The sequence below is a fragment of the Saccostrea cucullata genome, unplaced genomic scaffold, assembly GCF_032062105.1.
Source record: "Saccostrea cucullata isolate Sc308-1 unplaced genomic scaffold, CSIRO_AGI_Scuc_v1 ctg9031, whole genome shotgun sequence".
In the NCBI taxonomy this organism is placed as follows: Eukaryota; Metazoa; Mollusca; class Bivalvia; order Ostreida; family Ostreidae; genus Saccostrea; species Saccostrea cuccullata.
Window position 1 is genome coordinate 1 of NW_026924943.1, and position 24,490 is coordinate 24,490.

At 32.2% G+C, this 24,490-nt stretch overlaps 1 protein-coding gene across 1 annotated transcript; it reads right to left on the reverse strand.

Moving 5' to 3' along the window:
* Positions 1–6: 6 nt before the first annotated feature.
* LOC134267665 (prominin-1-like) lies at positions 7–19,234 on the reverse strand (the record flags this gene model as incomplete). The annotated part of the gene is made up of 15 exons (XM_062749877.1): positions 18,922–19,234; positions 18,278–18,486; positions 17,363–17,498; positions 16,689–16,755; positions 16,239–16,322; positions 14,746–14,936; positions 11,596–11,664; positions 11,278–11,341; positions 8,724–8,803; positions 8,532–8,608; positions 8,277–8,423; positions 7,308–7,434; positions 7,018–7,112; positions 3,591–3,672; positions 7–57 (listed from the first exon to the last, which is right to left on the reverse strand). Coding segments are annotated over exons 2-15 (1,479 nt in total), but the record flags the coding sequence as incomplete, so codon positions are not given.
* Between the last annotated feature and the right edge of the window lie 5,256 nt (positions 19,235–24,490).

Sequence of the window (24,490 nt, forward strand, 5' to 3'; positions counted from 1 at the left end):
ATTTGGTATATTGGTGATTCCACCATTCATAAACTTGTCAATTTCATCCATTACATTCTGTAATATTGAAAAGAACATAGAACAGTGAAAGTTCATGATATTTCTATAATCTAAAGAAATGTTCAATTTATACTCGATGAATATCACAGAAATTTCAAGATTGCTTGGTCTAAAAATCCAAGATATGAAATTTTCTTCAAATAATAACCTTTTGAAAATGCGATAAAAGGAGATGGGTAAACATGACGAAAGATAATCCCATAGCGCAACAAAAACAAGAGGCCCAAGGGCCTTGAATCGCTCTTCTGATAAATTGTACAACCTATCACTTGTATTTAAAGCCTCTAACCCTAAGTATCCTATTAAAGACCCAAGTTGCATCACCTGACAAAGTTTGATGACTCTTAGCCAATTAGAACTCCTTTTTGGTCTACATTCTTGGAAATCACAAAATGCATCAAGTGACAAAGTTTGATAATTCTAAGCCAATAAATACCTGAGATATTCAAAAGTAGGTCACTGTGACCTACTCTTTGGTCAACATTCTCAGAAAACCCAAGATGCATCAACTGACCAAGTATGATGATTCTTAAGTAATAAGTACCAGAGATACTTAAATATAGCCATAAAATGTTGAAAGTAGGTCATTGTGACCTACATTTTGGTTGACATTTTTTAGAGTCCCAAGATGCATCTGCTGACCAAGTTTGATAATTCTAAGCCAATAAATACCTGAGATATTCAAAAGTAGGTCACCATGACCTACTTTTAGGTCGACATTCTCCGCAAATCCAAGATGCATCAACTTTGTCATGACCTACTTTTTAGGTCGACATTCTCCGCAAATTTAAGATGCATCAACTGACAAAGTATGATGATTCTAAATCGATAAGTACTAGAGATACATAAATATAGCCATAAAATGTCAAAAAGTAGGTCACTGTGACCTACTTTTTGGTTGACATTCTCCGAAAACCCAAGATGCATCAACTGACAAAGTTTGATGATTCTAAGCCAATAAGTACCGGAGAATACTTAAATATAGCCATAAAATGTCGAAAGTAGGTCATCGTGACCTACATTTTTGTTGACATTTTTTAGAGTCCCAAGATGCATCTGCTGACCAAGTTTGATAATTCTAAGCCAATAAATACCTGAGATATTCAAAAGTAGGTCACCATGACCTACTTTTGGTTGAAATTCTCCGAAAACCAAAGATGCATCAACTGACAAAGTATGATGATTCTAAACCAGTAAGTACTAAGAGATACTTAAATATAGCCATAAAATGTCAAAAGTTGGTCACTGTGACCTACTTTTTGGTTGACATTCTCTGAAAACCCAAGATGAATCAACTGACAAAGTTTGATGATTCTAAGCCAATAAGTGCCGGAGATACTTAAATGTAGCCATAAAATGTCAAAAGTAGGTCACTGTGACCTAATTTTTGGTCGTCACTATCCGAAAACCGAAGATGCATCAACTGACAAAGTTTGATGATTCTAAGCCAATAAATACCTAAGATACTTAAATATAGCCATAAAATGTCGAAAGTAGGTCACCGTGACCTACATTTTGGTCGACATTTTTCAGATTCCCAAGATGCATCTCCTGACCAAGTTTGATGATCATAGGTTTAAAGGTAATCAAAATATGCCTTTTAAACAATTTGAAAAGAAATGCCTGCAAAATTCTAAAAGTAGGTCACAGTGACCTACTTTTTCTTAAATATGTTTTAAGGTCCCATGATGCAGCAACTTACAAGATTTGATGATTCTAACCCTTTCAGTGCCTGAAATAATGGGATTAAATGTTTTGAAAAGGATAAGTCATAAAGTTCAAAAAGTAGGTCACAGTGACCTACTTTTAAGTTGATGTTGTTCAAGGACCCAAGATGCATCAACTGACTAAGTTTGATGATCATAGGCCTTAAAGTATCCAAAATATGCCTTTAAATCAATTTGAAAACAAATGCCCGCAAAATTTAAAAAGTAGGTCACCGTGACCTACTTTTGAGTTAAAATGATGTGAAGTCCTAAGATGCATCAACTTACAAGATTTGATGATCCTAGTCCTTATAGTAAGCAAAATATGAACATTTTTATTAATTGTAAATTTAGGTCAACTTTAAAGTGACCTTGAGACCACGCCCTTTGCCCCAGGGTCATGCCTTGAACAATTTTTAATCTTCAACATATCCTGATCCTTGTATGTAAGTTTGGTGAAAATCTGCCTGGTGGTTCTGGAGAAGATTTTTTAGCAACCAGTACTTTTTGTTTTGTTTTCCTGATTATCTCCCCTTGATTCAGGGTCCCAACCCTTATTTTAGTATAATTGGTAGCCCTTGGGCCAAGGATACCCTGTGACAAATTTGACACTGATTGGCCAAGGGGTTCTTGAGTTATGGCCCATATTCTAAAAAGTTAACGCACACTGCACAAATGGCCATAGCATTAGCTCTTTGAGCCTTTGGCTCAGAAGAGCTAATAAAGGGGGAAAATTAAATCTCAATTATATAAAAATTTTCATTAATATTTCATCTAACATTAAAGTATACTTTATGTAAAATCTCTACAACTTGCACAAATCTCATGAAGATTAAAGTTATTTGCCAATGAAATATTATATACACATGAAAGAGGACAAAATGAGTCATTTTTCAACACTATAACACTTTTATTTTGATATGAGTGGGTCTTCTCTCCATTTTCTTTTAAATTTAATCCTCAAAATTTGCATGCAAACATACATATTTTGCAAAGACCCACTTTACTTTAAAAATATAATTATATGACCTAACTTTTGTATCTTTTTGAGAAATACTTGAAGTCCACTGAGTCAGTGGTCATATCACAAACATGATTTACAATGTAAATGCCACTCCTCATCGGGACTTGTGTAGAGTAGTGGTTAGCGTGCTAGTCTCAATAGAGAATGCAATTCAGGATTTTTATTGTCAGGGTTCGAACCAAATGGATGCAAAATAATAGTTTTTTTAAAAAAAAAAAAAGAATAAATGTTAACGAAAAAATTTCCTCAAAACTTTTTGTTTATCATGATTCTATAAAAATCAATATTTAGAACTTGACTAAATTCACAATTTGAATATGATTTTTATATATCTGAAGGTTGTGGTCTTCCTGCATGCTAAGTTCACCCATCTCAGTTACTGTAGACGTATTTTTTTCCACGGGGTCATAATTCCGCGGAATCTCAATTTCTGTTTAATCTGCATGTAGAAAATTACGCGGATTTCCTAGACTGTCACTATATGCCTTGCATTTTTATTAAGTACACTTGGATAAATTTCCACGGAAAGTTTGTGACCGCGTACATAGCGTAAATTAATACCACGCGGAAAAATGTACTTCTACAGTAATTAAAACATTGTCAAATTATTCACATTTAAACCAGATTAACAGCAAAAGATATTTTTGATCAAGGTACAGATGGGTTAAAAATTCTTGGACATCGAGAAACATGAAAATAATGCCAGATCTAAAAATGAAATTCACTGCATAACAATTTAAACATGTTTAATGATTTGGCAAAATTATGAACAAAAGATATTTTAAAAAAAAAATACTTACGTTCACATCTAAAACACTGTCAAGATCAAATTTATCCTGTAGTGCAATTGCTGAGTAAAGGCCCATATCATTTTTGCAATTCCTGAAAAAAATATAAATACAATTAGGACTGGACAATTTTACCAATATACAGCTGTACCGCAGTACAATGACAAAAACTGTCATATTGTGCTTAGAATCAGGATTTTTATAAAAAAAAATACATGCATATAGAACAAACATTCTGAGAGTATTACATTAGCTATATCAGTCCCCTACCGACAAGTGTAACCTGGTTCCCATAAAAAAATGATGTTTGCAATAATTCCGTAAAAATAACAAGAGGCCCAAGGGCCTTGAATCACTCTTCTGATAAATTGTACAACCTATCACTTGTATTTGAAGCCACTAACCCTAAGTATCCTAAAACCTAAGTTGCATCAACTGATAAAAAGTTTAATGATTCTTAGCCAATTAGGACTGAAGATATTTTTATAAAGCTATTAAAAAAAACCATTAGTAGGTCACGGTGACCTACTTTAAGATTGAAGTTTTCTGAGGACTCAGTTGCATTAATAGACAAACTAAGATTGAAGATTCTAAGCCAATATGTATTTGAGATATTCAAAAGTAGGTCACCTTGACCTACTTTTTGGTCTACATTCTTGGAAAACCCAAGATGCATCAACTAACAAAGTTTGATGATTCTAAGCCAATAAATACCTGAGATATTCAAAAGTATGTCACTGTGACCTACTTTTTGTTCGACATTCTCTGAAAACCCAAGAGGCATAAACTAACAAAGTTTGATGATTCTAAGCCAATAAGTACCAGAAATACTTAAATATAGCCATAAAATATCAAAAGTAGGTCATCGTGACCTACTTTTTGGTCGACATTCTCCGATAACCCAAGATGCATCAACTGACAAAGTTTGATGATTCTAAGCAGATAAGTACTGGAGATACTAAAATATAGCCATTAAATGTCAAAAGTAGGTCATCGTGACCTACTTTTTGGTTGACATTTATCAGAGGCCTAAGATGCATCTGCTGACCAAGTTTGATAATTCTAAGCCAATAAATACCTGAGATATTCAAAAGTAGGTCAGTGTGACCTACTTTTTGGTCGACATTCTCTGAAAACCCAAGAGGCATAAACTAACAAAGTTTGATGATTCTAAACCGATAAGTACCAAAATTACATAAATATAGCCATTAAATGTCAAAAGTAGGTCACTGTGACCTACTTTTTGGTCGACATTCTCCAAAAACCCAAGATGCATCAACTGACAAAGTTTGATGATTCTAAGCCGATAAGTACTAGAGATACATAAATATAGCCATAAATATTGAAAGTAGGTCACCGTGACCTAATTTTTGGTCGTCACTCTCTGAAACCCCAGATGCATCAACTCACAAAGTTTGATGATTCTAAGCCAATAAATACCTAAGATACTGAAATATAGCCATAAAATGTCGAAAGTAGGTCACAGTGACCTACATTTTGGTCGACATTTTTTAGAGTCCCAAGATGCATCAGCTGACCAAGTTTGATGATCATTGGTCTGATGGTAATCAAAATATGCCTTTTAAACAATTTGAAAACAAATACCTGCAAAATTCTAAAAGTAGGTCACAGTGACCTACTTTTACTTAAATATGTTTTAAGGTCCCAAGATGCAGCAACTTACAAGATTTGATGATTCTAAACCTCTCAGTGTCTGAAATAATGGGATGAAATGTTTTAAAAAGGATAAGTCATAAAGTTCAAAAAGTAGGTCACAGTGACCTACTTTTAAGTTGACGTTGTTCAAGGACCCAGGATGCATCAACTGACAAAGTTTGATGATCATAGGCCTTAAAGTGTCCTAAATATGCCTTCAAATCAATTTGAAAACAAATGCCCGCAAAATTTAAAAAGTAGGTCACCGTGACCTACTTTTGAATTAACATGATGTGAAGTCCTAAGATGCATCTACTTACAAGATTTGATGATCCTAGTCCTTATAGTAAGCAAAATATAGACATTTTCATTAATTGTAAATTTAGGTCAACTTTGAAGTGACCTTGAGACCACGCCCTTTGCCCCAGGGTCATGCCTTGAACAATTTTTAATCTTCAACATATCCTGATCATTGTATGTAAGTTTGGTGAAAATCTGCCTGGTGGTTCTGGAGAAGAAGATTTTTTTGCAACCAGTACTTTTGGTTTTGTTTTCCTGATTATCTCCCCTTGTTTTAGGGTCCCAACCCTTATTTTAGTATAAATGGTAGCCCTTGGGCCAAAGATACCCTGTGACAAATTTGACACTGATTGGCCAAGGGGTTCTTGAGTTATGGCCCATATTCTAAAAAGTTAACGCACACCGCACGACGCACACCGCACAAATGTCCATAGCATTAGCTCTTTGAGCCTTTGGCTCAGAAGAGCTAAAAATCATTGGAAAGAAAAGCAAACATGATCCTTGCCTTGATCATCAAGGATAAGTCACATACCAGAATTTCAACTCAATATCTGCAAGTGCATGTTTAGAATCAAAGGCCTGAAGGGCCTGCGAGTTGACTCGCTCGAGTCAATTGAGCTTTTCAGACATATGGGCACCATACCTTAATATATTCAGTTTATTTTGCATCTTAAGAGATTGAATACTGGTATTATATGTCTGATCCATGTTCGGTTCATAAATAAAGTGTATATTGCTTTTCCTTTATATATACAGTTTGGCACTAATGGGCTTCCATATTATTTTGACTGGATTCTATAATGAATTTCAGCACATTAGCTGAAGTGGTCAGTGTTATGGGATAATTAGGTTAAAGATTCCCACAGTAAATCTGGATTCTAAAAATAGATTTTCAACAACAACTAGCTGCAGCTAATGAGAGCATCAGGTGTTTGTGTTAGGGAGTATTCTAGGTCAATTATAAATAAACTTCAGATGGGAAGATTAGATCTGCCTAACATGCTTGAACATATATTCATACGCAGTAATTTTACATCATACAGGTATTTAATCAAAATTTTTTTTAAAAGCATACATGTATGAGGCAAAAATAATGTTACAGTATGAAATTTTATACAGTTTTTACCTCTTAAGTTTATACAATCACTCAAACAAAAGCATTTTTTGCTAGAACTATCATATTTGGCGTATGGATCACCTTGATGAATGCGTGAAAAATTTTACAGCTCTGAAACAGCTATGTCGACAGGAAGTAGCTCGCTACGCGAGCCAACTCAAAAAAAATTGCGGAAAACCCTTTTATATTGAAACAGTTGTAATTCCTTCAAAACTCACTGAAGCAGAACGAAATGGTCTTTAACTCATAAAGATACACTTACATACCAAATATCAGCTCAATATTTTCCAGGGTTTAGAAGAAAAGTGCTGAGAACATGAATATCAAAGTTTTGCATTGTTCATGTTCACTGCTAAAAGAACTTACTTTAAAGCATTTCCAATAGAAAAATTTGAAGAGGAGCTGTAATTTAACATCTTTTTCACATCAACCCCAACATCTTTCAGTATTGGTTCAAAGTCCTGAAATATAACTTACATGTATATTTTCTGCCTATACATGTACAACACTGACACAATCATGTTAGGTCAAGGCAGATGAATATATTGAAATGATCCCTAATGTAAAATTATGCATTACAGAAGTTAAGGTATAAAAAAATTATTATTTGTAGATGTTCCTAAGAACATTTTCCAATATTTCTAAGCAATGCTAACCTGTACATGCTCTACCCCTTGATTTAAGTTGCGGCAGACATTTGTATATAATGGTCCCCCAATAAGGAAGAGGATCAGAACTATATACATCACCAGCCAGTAAAGAAGGTACGTCCAAACCACTCCACTATTACAAAAAAAGTTCTATTAATCAAGGTATCTTACTCATTGTTGAGTAAAAAGGTACAATTCAAATACTGAAAAAACACAGTTTTGTGGGGTGAAATTTTCTACGTTTGAGAAAGAAATGTTGGTTTGCGGGGATTTGATTTTGTGGTTGGAGAAGTGTTAAGTATAGTAATGCAACTGAAATTTAACATTTCGAGGTGGTCATGAATAGGAGAGTCTCTCCAAATCTCAAATACAACAAAAATTAAACCCCCATGAAAATTGGTGATTTCACAGTATGAATGTACAATATACTGGGTACTTAAAACTTAAAGAGTCCTGAATTCTGTTGAATCATTGTATTTCAGGGAAATTCAATTTTCTTGGGTATCCCTTGCTCATAACTTCATTTATCTCAACTTTAATACTGTACTAGGTAAAAAATTAATGACCTTTTTTTTTTGTCCATGAAATATTCTCTATGAACAATTGAACTTGAATTTATAAAACAATCAACCAAAATTTGCTTCCACAAATTGCTAGTAATTGATTCAAATGTAATAAACTTTTAATTTTTTGTAACTTTATTATGAGAAGATAGAAGTCACCGGGACCAGTATGAAATTAATTTGCTATATCCGTAATTCGTTATAACCATAAAAGAAATTCATTAAATTTAAATAGCTGGGGATCCAAGATGACTTTGCTATATCCGTAAATTCACAATAGCCATGTTCGTACGAAAAGAGTTTTGTTGTACCACTAACATAGATGTTCATGTACACGCAAGTGAATGACATTATATATGCTTACAAGGGACTTTATGATAGCACTAACACAACAATCCTTTCAAACACAAACCTGACTAAGAAGTTGGAGCCAGTTCCTCTGTTACAGCAGGGTGCCCCATGTCCAGGTCTCTGTCCACACAAACCAAACATGATCCCCAGGTAGTACAGCACTGATGTCAAAACGATGACACAGGGAAGGCCAATACCTCCATACCATCTAAAGCATCATAAATACTATTGAAAAATCTTAAAATGCAGAATTAACGAACAAACAGATCTTTTTAGAAAAAAAATCCCAACCTGAATTTCTTCTGTTGATACTTACACATAATCAGCATAATCCTTTAGATATCCATCTATTTTGTCAATTTCTTTGAAAGTTGTGTTCCGTAAGTCATCAGCCTTAATGAAAATTTTTTTTTTTTATGTATAATATACGAGTAAGCACATGCATTCAATCATTTTTCTTCACTTAAAAATAATTTTAATTCATCAATAAAGAATAATTTATACTTACAAAATTTTCAGTTGTTCCAGTTAATTGGGAAATCTCATTTTCTAATGTAGTTTTTATACTCTCTGCCTTATCAGAAGCCTCTATAATTGAAACACAAAATGATTTCTTTAAAAGTAATAAATTTGCCCCCTGGTTGAAAATAATGCTCTTTTACATGCTGCTTCTACTTTAATCCTAGGAAGTATATTAACCATTTTTATCCAAACTAGGCTGCATTCAAATTGGAATCAGTAAGTAGAGTCTGGCAACTAGGCCATCTAGTTATTTGCATGGGATTGCATCATTTGAAATATAATGCTTATTGGGTTTGCCTAGATGTTAATCTCATCAGTGTTTAGGTGCTTTTGTATGCAGCCCTGCTAACAAGTTGCATATGTATCTTGTCTATATTGTTGTGAGGTGTGTTGTATTTGTATTGTTTCATCATGTATATCATTAGTAACATTAAGTTTCTTGAACATTCCAGAGTGGTCAACATGTTCGGTCATTTTTTCTAGAACATTCTTGAATTTTGTGTATGTCCAGATTGTTCCAGTAATATATCATGTTTTAACAATTTCTAGAATATTCTAGATTTATAATACTGTATAAATACCCTGTCAATTCGATGCATAGATATACTTTTGTCGTATGAGCACCATTGAGATACAACTGGGATATATTTTCACTGGGACATTGTGTGCAGCAACGGACACTCTGATGTATGTATTTTTAGATTCTTGCTAAGTTTTTACTTTATGTTTCATATACTTATTATATATTACTGTAAATAAATTATTGTTAAGTTTAAATTGTGTTATTGATCTTTGCTGGCATTTAGGGTTATTCTGACCCATAACAGAATATGTACATATATTCTTAAATAAATGTGATTTTTTTGTTCTATATTTTCTCATTAAGACTTTTTAGTGTATACATACTAAGGTTGTTTGAAAAGTTTGTGGACTTGCGCCATAAAATTAAAACTGCTTAAGATACATCAATGATTTTTTTAAGATTTAATTAGCATCTTTTTTATTTATATAATAAACTATACATCATTAATTGTCCTTTTTAATAAATTGTTGATATCTTTTTAAGCAATGGTATGTCCAGGCGGCACAACCTTGAAGATTACATTTTTTTCTACCTGAGTGTAATTGGAAAAAAGCTTTTATTTTATATGAGCACTTATCATCCAAAAATAACATTAATTCAGTCATGTTATATTAAACAATTAAACATTAAAATTAGCAATTTTTGCCCCATTCTGTAAGTTCTATAAAATTTCATAGTAAAATTTATATGAAATGTCAAAACGATTTATGAGTTGTAATAACGGCAGAGAGGGTGGTGGGTTTCTTTTTCTAACATGCTATAAAGTTTCATCCCATGGAAATACTGGCATAAACCTAGGAAATACAGGTATTTAAATTAGGGAATAACTATCTTCTAAATTGGTATTTGCGAACGTTAATACTGATTTGACCGTCGCAAACTGAGTTTTACCGGCGACGCGTAAGCAGAGCCAGTAAAACAGATGTTTGCGACTGTTAAATCAGCATTAACGGAAATACTAGCAAATACCAAATTAAAAGATTAGTTATTCCCATTCTAATGCAAATCATGCATTTTGTTTGTTGTTTACATCTTATTTTGATGAATTTGGTACATGAAATACGTCACGGAGCACTGTGTTTTTGCTTTGTTCTATTATGACGTCACAATGAAAAAGTTTTCACGCTCATTAATGATCGTTTTACTGCTTCAAACATCAGTCCATTAGCCAATCAAAAAGTGTTTTACAAAACAATTGCATTAGAATGGGCCATTGAAAATAAAATGCATTCAAAGTACTTATTTTTAAATACCAAAAAGACTAGAAAGACGAGAAATGTAAAAGTTAATGTCGATTTGTAGTAAGGTTGTTCAAAGTTTGTCAGACACATAGAAAATTGACATTGATCATGTGTGATAGATGTGGAACGCCAACAAGCAAATATGCTGTTATAATTAAGAATCTTTCACCATGAATAGATCTAATACAATATTATATGCATTGAAATCAGCTATTCATGACATTTTAAAATAATATAAACAAGACAAGTTTAAATCTTTCCTTAACTCCAAGGAATCTCATCAAGATAATGTCTAAGGTAAAGAATGTGGACACTGAGAAACAATGACGTCATGCAACTGATGGCAACTTTGCCGGGTGAACAAACAATGTCCTTTTATTTTATGATAATTTGGAAAATATTTAAGGTATCGAGCTAAAATTTTCAACATTTTTCTAACTTGTGTTGTTTTATGTTCCTTAAAAATTTTGTAGACATAAACTTAAAAGTAATAATCTTATCGCATCTGTCTTCAAACTTTTCGAACAACCCTCGTAATTAGTGAAAAGCAAAACTAATAAATACAAGCTCTTCTCTGTATGTTATAGGCCTTTTACATGTAAGTCGTACTGTGTATTCTGATTCAGACAGGTAACAGCAGGACAGCAACATTTTGTATCAATTCTTTTCAACTTTATGTAACAATATTTTACAATTTTAAAAATAAATACATGTACCTGCTATTGAGTCATTGATTGAACCTTTGACCTTTTGGACAACTCCGTCAAACTCATTTCTTGCCTATATATGAACGATAAAAAAAGGTACACTGTAAATGTATATCAAATTAATATTAAGTGCTACACATAATTACTGGTAAATGAAAGATTACAAGTACATGTATTTGAAAAGAGGAGGAAAAATATTGGTATGGTATCGCAATGACCTACATGTAAATACAATGTACAAAATATCACTGATAATAACACTTTAATAAAACTTATTCTAAAATATCTAACAATATGGACAATGTAATGCAATTTGTCTGAAAATACCTGACTGGTTAAAGATGTTATGTTAAGTGACTCGTTCACTTTTTTTAATTCTTTGTCCAGATCTGTCAACTGTAAAAACATAATTTTTCTTACATTAAACAATTTTTTACAAAACATGATTTAAAGGGTTCATTCTACCTATTCCCACTTTTTGAAAATTAGGTAGGAAAAGGTAAGATTTCATGTGGGAATAGGTGGAATTTTTGCCTAAACAAATAATTAACTATGAAAACGTAACTACTTTGTAAACAATTATCAACAATTATTAATGAATACCTGTTGGAATAGAGAACTGGTATATTTACTTTTTAGAATTTTGAATCAGACTTTTTTTAAAATAATATTTTAAAGAAAAGTAGGTGAATTAAATCATTTTTCACAATGTTCATTTTAAAATCCAGCATTCTCGATGTTTTTCCTCCAATAAATCTATTTATTTTATGTTCTAGAATCAAGATATGAAAGTGCTTATTCTTGTAAGACTTTTTCTTTGTTATTTTCTCAAATCCATAGATTAATTTTTAAGTAGTTCATATTTTTCATAAATGTATTTGTTATTTTCCGTCTTAAAATGTACAGAATACTGATAAATCTAAGAGGGGACATATTAAGTCTATTACTGTAAAAACAAATTAACTATCTAAACATTTATTGTTATTTGCAAGTGGGAATAGGTGGGATTGAGATTTTTAAAAAGTGGGAATAGCTAGAAGACACCATTTAAAGATTCAAGTCATATTTGCATAAAGTGTACATGGCTTGAGGCAAATTTACAGAAGTGTAACTCTTAATTCAAAGAGTCTGAATTTAGCAGTACTATTACATGTATTTCAATTTGCACAAAAATGTGTGAGCTAAGAACAACAAGAGGCCCAAGGGCCTTAAATCCTCTTCTGATAAATTGTACAATCTATCACTTCTATTTGAAGCCTCTAACTCTAAGTATCCCAAGATTCTTAGCCAGTTAGGACTGAAGATATTTCAGTATAGGTTAGGGGTGGGACGATACACACTTCTTGCGATACGATACGTATCTCGATATATTGGCACGATACGATACATATCTCGATATTATGAGAAATTTTAAAATCACTCAAAAGAATTAGTATTTTATTTCTTTTTTTTTGTCTTGACATTAAATCAACAAATTTTCTATATCAGATCATGTTTCCTTTGAAATTAATACTTGAATTCATCAATTTCGTTGACTGAAGCTTTACAAAAACAATAATACATGTACATACTATCATTACCAAATTACTACTGTAGATCACTTAATTTTCGCGACACCTTATTTTCGCGAGATAGTCATTGACTCTTTATCAGCGAGACAAAATTTTCACGAATTGTGTTTGTTGCTCTACATAATCTTAAGGAATTCTATTATACGCGAGAATGAAATTTTCGCGAGTATACCGTATCGCGTAATTACGCGAATATAAAGTTCTCGTGAATAAAAAGTGATTTACAGTATTCAGAAGTTGTTTACAAATAGTTGTGTAGTTTATCAGAAAACACTGACTAACAATTCATTTAAAAAACATCGATCACATTTACATTTTTATTAATTCATTGCTAAAAGTCTGTAGCCAAGTTGAGATTACAAAAAAAAAGTACAAGATGGACTAACAATTAATAATGTCAAATGTTCTGGAAACGATATTTTCTGTGTATAGCACGCATTACACATGTTACATACTGAACTTTTCTTGTCCAATCTTCTGGCCAATCTTCCGAGGCTGCTTAAAAGTGAAAACGTTTTACCCCTAACCAACGACTTATTAGTTCTAAAGTGTGTTTTCAATATCAACATCATCTTTTCGCTCGTACAAGCCGCCATTTTTCAAGGACAGGTACTTTCATTTTCAAGTTTTTGATAGGTCGTTCGTGTATCGTTTCGTACCGATATTTGAATGCTTGTATCGTAAACCGTATCTTAGAGGAAAATATCGATATGTATCGGTGTATCGGTGTATCGGTATATCGTCCCACCCCTAGTATAGGTATAAAGTACCATAAGTAGGTCACGGTGACCTACTTTTTTGATTTGAAGTTTTCTGAGGACTCAAGATGCATTAATTGAAGATTGATGATTGTAAGCCAATAAGTACCGGAGATAATCAATGGGATTAAATGTTAAAGAAAAGATTATAGCCATAAAATTAAAAAAGTACCGGTAGGTCACGGTGACCTACTTTTAAGTTGACTTATTTCAAGGACCCAAGATGCATCAACTGACAAAGTTTGATGATCATAGGCCTTAAAGTGTCCAAAATATGCCTCCTAATCAATTTGAAAAAGAAAGCCCATAAAATTTAAAAAGTAGGTCACTGTGACCTTCTTTTGTGTTAATATAATGTGAAGTCCTAAGATGCATCAACTTACAAGATTTGATGATCCTAGTCTTTCTAGGAAGCAAAATTAAGTTTTTATTAAGTGTAAATTTTGGTCAACTTTGAAGTGACCTTGAGACCACGCCCTTTGCCCCAGGGTCATGCCTTGAATAATTTTTAATCTTCAACATATCCTTGTATGTAAGTTTGGTGAAAATTTGCCCGGTGGTTCTGGAGAGGAAGGTTTTTTTTTTAGCATCGAGTACTTTTGATTTCATTTTCTTGTTTATGTACCCTTGTTATAGGGTCCCACCCCTAGTTTTAGTACAAATGGTGGCCCTTGTGCCAAGGATACCCGTGACAAATTTGACAATGATTGGCCAAGGGGTTCTTGCGTTATGACTCAAGTTTATGCATGCCACACAAATGGCCATATCATTAGCTCTTTGAGCCTTTAGCTCAGAAGAGCTAATAAAATCTGTATTACTCAACTTAGTTACATATAATATATTATAAGTATATAAGCATGTATCACTTAGATATGGAGCAGGACCATACATCAAGGAAATCAACAATAAATAGGGGGATAATATCATATATTAATTTGATTTTCAAAAATTAAAATATAAACACTTTGCTTTTTATGAATAGAGAAAAGTAAAAAAAAAATATTTAAAATGTGATTTCTTTTTTTTTTTTTAATGAATGCATATATATATATATATATAAAGATCAAAGTATAATTTCCTTATCAACTGGAATTTAGGGCACAAATCACCTGTTAGGAATACATATCTAAGAAAATAAACTAAATTACCGCCGTAAAATTCTGGTTGACTCCCTGCAGTGTTGGACAACTAGAAGCACTAACACCTTTACTTGTACATGAATTACTTATGTTAGTATTGATATCTGTGACTTTTACATCCAGGACATTCTTTTTATAATCCCTCAGGTCTGTTAAGGTTCTGGTTACATCAACTAGGGCATTAAATACATTGGTTGCATCTACAAAAAATATTTTTAATCTTCACTAAGTATTATTTAGAGTACGAGTTTCTTACTGTATCAGAGATACAGGGCGGGGCTTGAGGCGAGAGCGATAGCTCGAGCCGGGCCCCGCCCTGTATCTCTGATACAGTAAGAAACGAGTATTCTAAATGACTTGTGACATGACCTTTCTAAGGACCTCACTAATTTACATGCGTATTTGGGTGTATACCTCCCAGCCAATCAAATGATTTTGCAGAAAGTTGATTGAGTATCCCATTTTAAGCATTTTCAACTGAAATGCCAAGCGAGATGGACGTGCAGGTATCTATCATTTTAAATTCATTTAAGAGATGCATAAATTAATTTGTTTTCCAAAAACTTTATTTAGATTTAATTGCGCAGGGTTTTTTTTTCTCTCTGCAGCTCTTGCTGATCTTTTGATGACATTTTTTTTCAGTTTAAGCTACGATTTAATGCAAAACATTTTGATATATAAGAATCATGTGGGAATATTTTTGAAACAAAAATGCTTCGGGAGATCGTAGATTCTGAGAGAAATGTCCGACAATGTCCTCCACCGGTGGTCATATACAAAATTGAAATAAGCAGATGAAAGGAAGGGGGGGGGGGTATTTTACTTCACGTTTTCATTAAAATGTAGAGTAACCAAACGGGGATACAACACTCACTGGTGCCCCCATCCCACCTTTGAGTTTTTTTCTCTTTCGCTTTCTTAAATTTTTTTTTCTAAACTTGTATACATATGGTTTTTAATTCATCAACAAGTAACCAAATGACGCACATAGGTGTTGGTTGATTATAAATCTACCCCCAGGGATCGTTGATATTTTTCAGATACAGTACAGTTTCTGCTCATTTGCATAAGAAACGCCCACAAAAAGTGTTTTGTATCGCAGTTACAGTATGCTTTACTTCAAAGGAAAACTCGCCGGGTCATGTCACAAGAGTGAAAATACAAAGCATGTTCTTTTTAAATTGGTATTATCTCTGTAAATACAGAATTTATTCAGCAATTTTGTGTGTGTGTGTGTGTGTGTGTGTGTTTGTTTGACCAAAGATGCTGTATCCATTTTTGTAAGCTTGCCTATTTGTGATGCAATCATTTAAATTTTTAGAATAAACTTTATGTTTTAAATATGTTCATTTTACTGAGATGTTTAGTCGATAATAATTCTGCAAAATTTAAGTAATTTTAAAATTGCAGTCCATCAAAGTCAAAGAATTAGATAGCTTAGAGCACAAGAATTTAACTAAATGTTTCTTGGAAATTAAAATTTAACCAGCAAACATACTCACCTTTTCCTAGGCCCTCTGTCTGGTTTAACAGGGAGTCTGCATTGATCAACTTTAAAACTTCTTCTACTGTTGTGTTTGCTGACTCTAAAATATGTTCATTAATAATCAAGATTAGACAGAATGACAAAGCAATGACCATAACAAAATTTATCATAAATACCTCCATGTTAGGTAGCTGATAGTTTAAGATGTTACTGTAAGCAAAGAATAAAATTTTTACCATGATCTTGCCAACAAATTATAGCAAAACATGCTAATGGGGAACACACTTATAATGAATTGATGCATATAACAAGGGATTTTTTTGTTCCCAATGGCATTAAAATATTACATATATATCCAAAGATATACTGTTACAGTAATGAATTATGTTTATAACAAAGCAAAATAGTTCATTCCCAGCACCATGTTTTAAGCATGTTTTGCTGTATATAGTTTATCATACGTCACCTTTAATTGTTGCCACAATCCGGTTCACAGTGCTTGTAACTTCAATTGTTGTTTTACTGTTCAGGTCCTAAAGAAGCAAATAAAAGCATAGCTTATGAATTGTGACCAGCACAAAATCATAAAGTTAAACATTTGCTACTTTTTTCTAAGTTAGATAAATTACTAGGGATGTGCAATTTTATCGGTATATCGCAATTTTTTGTTGCGTGATTATGACGTATCGTGATACGGAGACCTAAATACAGGTATTTAGGTACATATTATAAAGTCAAGAAATTATTCATTAATTTGTTCAATCTTTCAAATTACAATTATAGAAAGTTTAAAAAATGTAAACGGCGAAAAGAATGACACCTTACCATCCAAACATGATTAATGTTGGGTACATAAAAATTTCAAAAAATTGAAATTTTGTTTTTCTAGCATATTTCTCAGAAAAATAATGACAATTCATTAAAAATCATTGTGAAAAGTGCTTGTGAAAATATCATGACATGATTGTGATATTTAGGGGAAAAAAACCTGATATATTGCAATCTGAAATTTTTGGCGATACCCATCCCTATAAATTACCTTCTGATTTTATTTATACTTTATATATTCTTGCATAAAGTGCTAATTCAGATAATCCTAATTTCAAGATGATTTTAAGATGGTGAACTAAATAACTTTACCTTTGTGGTCTGTGCTGCGTAATCTGCTAATTCTGACAATCCTGATTTCATATATTGTACAGGACCTCGCTGGTCTGAGTTCTGTAACTTGGTATGAAGGACTTCATTTGAAATAATGGCCACAATAGCACCAGTCCTGTTTAAAAATATTGAAATAATAATAAATAACCCATTATTTGAAAATCAGAATTTAAGAAAAACTTTTTGATCTGGATGACTTTAAAAATAAAACTAACTACACTGACAATCTAAAAAATATATTTCGATGCTTTTACCCCTAAGAAACATACCCCATGCTCCCCTAAAACTCGAAGTGCTGAAAATCCCGAAAAAATAAAGGAATCAGAATTTCTTGATAATATGCACATCTACACATTGTGTCCTAAATATCTTCAAAGTTTGACCAAATTTTGTGCAGTGTTTTATGAGGAGTTGCACTGACAACTGTTCATCTCTATATTCAAGGTATGACCAAAAATCTAAGTTGAAAGGTGCGGAAATTCCAGGAAAATAATAAAGGAATCAGAATTTCCTGGTAATACTGTAGATCACTTAATTTTCGCGACACCTTATTTTCGCAAGATAGTCATTGACTCTTTATAAGCGAGACAAAATTTTCACAAATTGTAGTCATTGCTCTATATAATCTTAAGGAATTCTATTATACACGAGATTGAAATTTTCGTGAGCAATTCCATCTCGCGTAATTATGCGAAAATAAAGTTCTCGCAAATAAATAGTGATTTACAGAATGCACATTTACACATTGTGTCCTAAATATCTGCAAAGTTTGACGAAATTCTGTGCAGCGGTTTATGAGGAGTTGCGCTGACAAAAAAACAGGACTGACTGACGGACGGGTCAAAAACATTATACCTTACGCAACTTGTTGTGTGGGGTATAAAAAAAACTTACAGCATCATTGTTGCAAAAATTGCTAAAAAGAGACAAAATGTTGCACGTTTGCAACCAGCTGATTTTGGATCTGATTTTTCTCGTGCTTTCCCGCATCTTTTGCAGCAACAATAGCAGCAACAGAAGAAGAGACCGATGATGGGCATAAAGATGGCAAACAGCAACCCAAACACAATACAGGCTGCGTAGCCACCAAATACTGACACCATCTGGAAAAAAAAAAGAAAATAACAATCTAGATTATCATTCTTTATCCCCTTTCATGGCAAAGATTTTAAGCATTTCTAGAGAAATTGATATCAAGATTTCAATGCATTTTTAAGGATATTTCTTGAAATCTTTGTATATACCAATGAATGTAAATATGTTCAGAAAGCCGTTATTGTGTAGTTTCAAAAAATGATTATACAAATATTATTTCCATTGCCATGGCAACAAAATACACCATAAACAACCTAGATACGTAAATTTCATGAATTCCTTTATGGATATAATGAATTACAGATATAGCAAAAAGTAATTTCATGGGTCTGAGTGACTTCATTATAGTGGAGTTTAATTGTAATAGTAAATCCCTCAACTAAACTAAAGTTTTCCTCCTTAATTTAATAGTTAATAAATTTTTAATCAGTAATATTACTTACATCCTGCCATCGGTCAGCTAACTTTGAGAGGGTACCATTGGTTATAAAAGTCTGGATTTCATTATAATCTGGAAAAAAAAGGGAAATTGTTAGAGATAGATTTTATGACATATCTTTATCATTAATTAATGAATATATAACCATTACTGTAAAAACTATGGATATACATGTACAATTGCAGATTCAGATATACAGCATGTCAGAAATTATTAAGACTATGACCAATTTGTATATTAGACCATGAAAGTTGATTACTGGACCTAAAATTCATCAACTCAAATTAAATATTCTGAGCCTTTTGCTTGAATCTTGATTGAAAAGGTATATCAACAAATGTTTTTCATTCACAATTGTCTGTATATTTGTATTGAAAGAATAGAATTATGACAAGGTCCACCATCTTTATTTAAATAAATGCTTTTTTTTGGTCTCATTAAAAAAAAAGTCACAAGTATGAAATTTTTTCCATCTTTTTCAATCATATAGACATTACATGTACAAGGTTTCTGACCCCCATCTGTGACAGATCATTTAATTGATATAATTATAACATGCAAAGAGCATAATGCAGAGTTTATGGAACGCCGTCACTGCCTTATAGCAGAACACTACAATTTCATTGTGTCAACTTTCCATTACATTATGTCAACTCTTTATGACATTTACACACACTGCTATTGCATTATTTCAACTTTCCATTACATTATATCAACTCTTAATGACATTTACACACACTACTATAGTGTTATGTCAACTTTCCATTACATTATGTCAACTCTTTATGACATTTACACACACTACTATTGCATTATTTCAACTTTCCATTACATTATATCAACTCTTTATGACATTTACACACACTACTACAGCGTTATGTCAACTTTCCATTACATTATGTCAACTCTTTATGACATTTACACACACTACTATTGCGTTATGTAAACTTTCCATTACATTATGTCAACTCTTTATGACATTTACACACACAACTGTTGCATTATGTCAACTTTCCATTACATTATGTCAACTCTTTATGACATTTACACACACAACTGTTGCATTATGTCAACTTTCCATTACATTATGTCAACTCTTTATGACATTTACACACACTACTAAGCGTTATGTCAACTTTCCATTACATTATGTCAACTCTTTATGACATTTACACACACAACTGTTGCATTATGTCAACTTTCCATTACATTATGTCAACTCTTTATGACATTTACACACTACTATAGCATTATGTCAACTTTCCATTACATTATGTCAACTCTTTATGACATTTACACACACAACTGTTGCATTATTTCAACTTTCCATTACATTATATCAACTCTTTATGACATTTAAACACACTACTATAGTGTTATGTCAACTTTCCATTACATTATGTCAACTCTTTATGACATTTACACACACTACTATTGCGTTATGTCAACTTTCCATTACATTATGTCAACTCTTTATGACATTTACACACACAACTGTTGCATTATGTCAACTTTCCATTACATTATGTCACTTCTTTATGACATTTACACACACAACTGTTGCGTTATGTCAACTTTTCATTACATTATGTCAACTCTTTATGACATTTACACACACTAACTATTGCTTTTTGTCAACTTTCCATTACATTATGTTAAGTCTTTATGGCATATCTCGCACTTCAATTACATTGCGCCAATCCTCCATTGCATTATATCAGCTCTTTATGACATTAAGTCAAAACAATTTTACGTGGTGTAAAGATGTTTTTATACAATTTCAACTCATTATTACATTATGTGCACTCTCTACTATTTGGTCTAAGTAGTTCATTACATGATGTGAATTTATCTTTAATTCAATATCAAGTCGCTGTAACACGATGTCAGAATTTTATTACATGATGTGAAAAAAAATGTCACATGTGGCCAATTCTTTACTATATTGTGTCATCAATATGCTATATGACGATGGGAATCTATTACATGTTGTCAATTTTTCCTTACTTTTTGACAAATCATTATTATGTTATGCCATTGTATCTTTACATTGTGTCTAAAATGCTTAGCCTCTTGTCAGTATATCTTAGAATATTTCAACAATTTCGTTTTGTGTTTTTAATATTACATGCACCTATGTTAAACATGCAAATAATTTAAATTAAACATATCAAATATTAAATTATACACAAGACTTAATTAATCCTTTATTAAATATCAGGTTAAATTTATAAATAGGATCATGTTCCCATGAAATCTTTATTGACAATTGTTTTTTTTAACGTCGAAATCCAATGGCCACTTAATCTCATATAAATATCGCAAATCAAATAGTATGTGTCATGCAGCAATATTTTTCTTTTTATTTTGAATTACTTTGAAAAGTCCGAAACTTCTGATCTAACTTCAAAACACTGTCCTAAGCTTTTTATCAGTCTTTAACCCTCCTTTTTAAAAAAAAAGTGTAAACACATCATATTTCATACGTGCACTGGTGGGGAGAGGGGGGATCCCGCCCTCCCATCTTTAGTGACCAAAATATGCATGAAATTAATCAATTGATTTTACTTTGTAGGATATTGCATTAGTTTTACATAAAGTGTAACTGAAATAAGTTGAAACGTTTTATACAAAAAAAAAATCTAAAGCCTGAGAGCTTCTGGGCTTTCACCCCCTGGTCCCCAACTTATACACCATATCATCACCCTTCAGCTACTCTTTTCAAGAACCAAAGATCGCCACTGATATAAGCCCATTTTTACTAAGGCAATTGGTCAATTGATTACAGTGAGGGACTGGTAGATTTTCGTAACAGAATTCTGATCCTGAAATGGTTAAAAAATGATTAATTCCAGTGACGTTGAATCGTTTTTGAAGGTTGGGGGAGGTTTGTCAGCCAGAAAAAAATATAGTACAAGAAAAAGAAAAAAAATCCAAACTCGAAAATCCTATTTTGGGTGAAGGGGGGGGTCCAACTTCGATCAGTCCTAAAAAAAAATTCCAAATATACTACATTACCCTTATACTTCAGCAAAAAGTGGGGCTGAATTTCAATGAACATTTTCTATGATAAAGTTATGTCGGAAAAAAGAGGAAGTCAGACCCCCCCCCCCCCTTCTCATATAATGTGTCTAATTAATCAGGACCCCCCCCCCTTCCCAGTCGTGAAAACACTGTTATCAACATTGACTTAACGTAAATTTATGTATTTTACAGCACGTAATGAACATTTGTAATCAACATGATAAAGAATTAACACAATGTAAAGATAGTTCTAAATCACATAAGAAAGAGTTAACATATTCTTATTAAATATCCACATAAAGGAATGGAGTTTTGACATAATGTAATAAAGTGTTGATATAATATGGAACGCCGGGACTGTCTCCATAATATATGTTCACATTATGTTAAAAACCTTTTTACTTAACGTAATAAAGCACTGACATAAAGGTAAGATGTTTTCACCTCACATTGTGATGACCTCGGCCTAAAATAAAGATACATCAACATCACGTAATAATGCTTTGTTGTAATAGAAATATACACTCACAAAAGGGAATGGACTTTGACTTAATGTAATGATAAATTAAATAATAGAACACATGTAAAACGAAATTAACTTGACGTAATGCAATTTTGACCTCACATATTAAAGAAATGAAATAATATAAAGAATTTATATTCATTTCACGCAATAAAGTTTTAACACAATGTAAACATACTTTCACTTCACATAATGAACTTTAGTCTTCAAGTTATAAAGTGCCGACATAATGGAAGAATGTGTTTACTTCATGTAATGCAGCATTGACATGGTGTAAAGATATTTTTACATCACCCCATAAAAAATTGACATAACGTTAGGATATAATGTTCACATCACGTAATGATAGATTGACATAATGAATGCTACAGCATTATTGTCAAATAATAGCATTTATGTAATCATGTGTTTTATGGTACCAGGTTTTTGTTTTCTTAAAATCAAAACATATCATATGTATGTGTATTTGGCGTCTATCGGAGAATTAGCCAAACCTGTGAATTAGCCAAACCTGTGTACATTAACCAATCAGAAGCGTGTATTTTCTTGTGTCTCAGATTAGCGCCACTTCACTGATTTAGAGGGAAAACAAAAACACGTTAAATTTTTCTACTTAAGAAATCACCCACCCACCTTCCCCAGCTTTCACCGTCAGTCAAATATCAAACATTTATGTTTATGGTAAAACATGTTTGATTATTTAATGTTATCTTCTTTTCTTAAAACACAACAGTGGGTTGTGTGGGGGGCTTCTGTTTTTATTTTTGAACGCCAACTTTTTGCTTGTAATGTATATATGTTTTACAATTTTTTCTGTTATTTCGTACATTATTTTGACATGTAACAGGGGAGATCATTATACAACTTTACTTGTTTATGTAAAAGAATATTTGTATAAGGTTTTTTGATCTCCCCATTTATTGTATTCTTTAATACTCATTGTCATTTTCAATAAATGACAATTCACACAAATATGGAGTTGTGATTTTTATCCAGGAAGAAAGTGGAAGGTTATTTAGATCTCAATAATATGTAAACAAGCAGGTATTACATAAATAGTTTTATGATATAAGGCAGTGATGGCGTTCCATAAGAGTTCCTAGAATCTTGTATATAAACCAGTACAGTGCAGTACAGTGAACCAGGAAGGTAATGCTTATCTACACAAGATCAAGATAACATGGTTTAGCAATTCTGTAAATTAACTGGAGTCTTCTGAGTAGCTCATATATCTAAGCCATTCGTCACATTTACTGGTTATCTGCATTTGCAATAACACTTAATGCAAGGAAGAAAGATGTGAAGAATACTTTAATCTGCTAATATATCCTCAGCTTTTTGATTTACAATGTATATAAACATGATAAATGTATATATACTACTAACTGTCGGTCTGTACTTAGTATGCATTTTAAGTTTTATCTTCCTTGAATCTAAGTACATACATGTCACCTCTACATATTTTAAATATATTTTGGAAATATGCTCAAGTCATAGATGTCTCACATTTTAAAATTTTGTGAAACAAGTACGGTATGTTCATTATCATGCAAGTAAACTATATCAGCATGTTGAAAAAATATTTTGGAAACCAGGCTACAAAATTGTAAAGATAAATGAAAATTTTTTTTGAAGTAAAGCTAATAGGATCAAAACAAATATATGTGCAGACAAGAAGATCATGTCTCTCCATGCTATCTGTTGACAACTCAGAAACAGGCTAATTAAGTCAAACAAATACCTGGTAAATACATTTTTATTCAAAATGCACTAGAAGATTCACTTTAAGTATGAGGCTTCCCATTTTCTTGTTCCCCATTTCCAAAATGGAGAAAATAAAGGGACAAAATGCACTCATTATTGAAATAATTCATACATCCCGTCTTTTATATGAATTAGCAAGAGTAAAAATCTTTGGTGGTGTAATTTACTAAAATTATATACAGAGAAACAAGTCTGAAAGCATAAATAAACCCTGATTTTATCATTTTCCCCCTGGTTAACAAGTTATGAATTTTTAAACCTA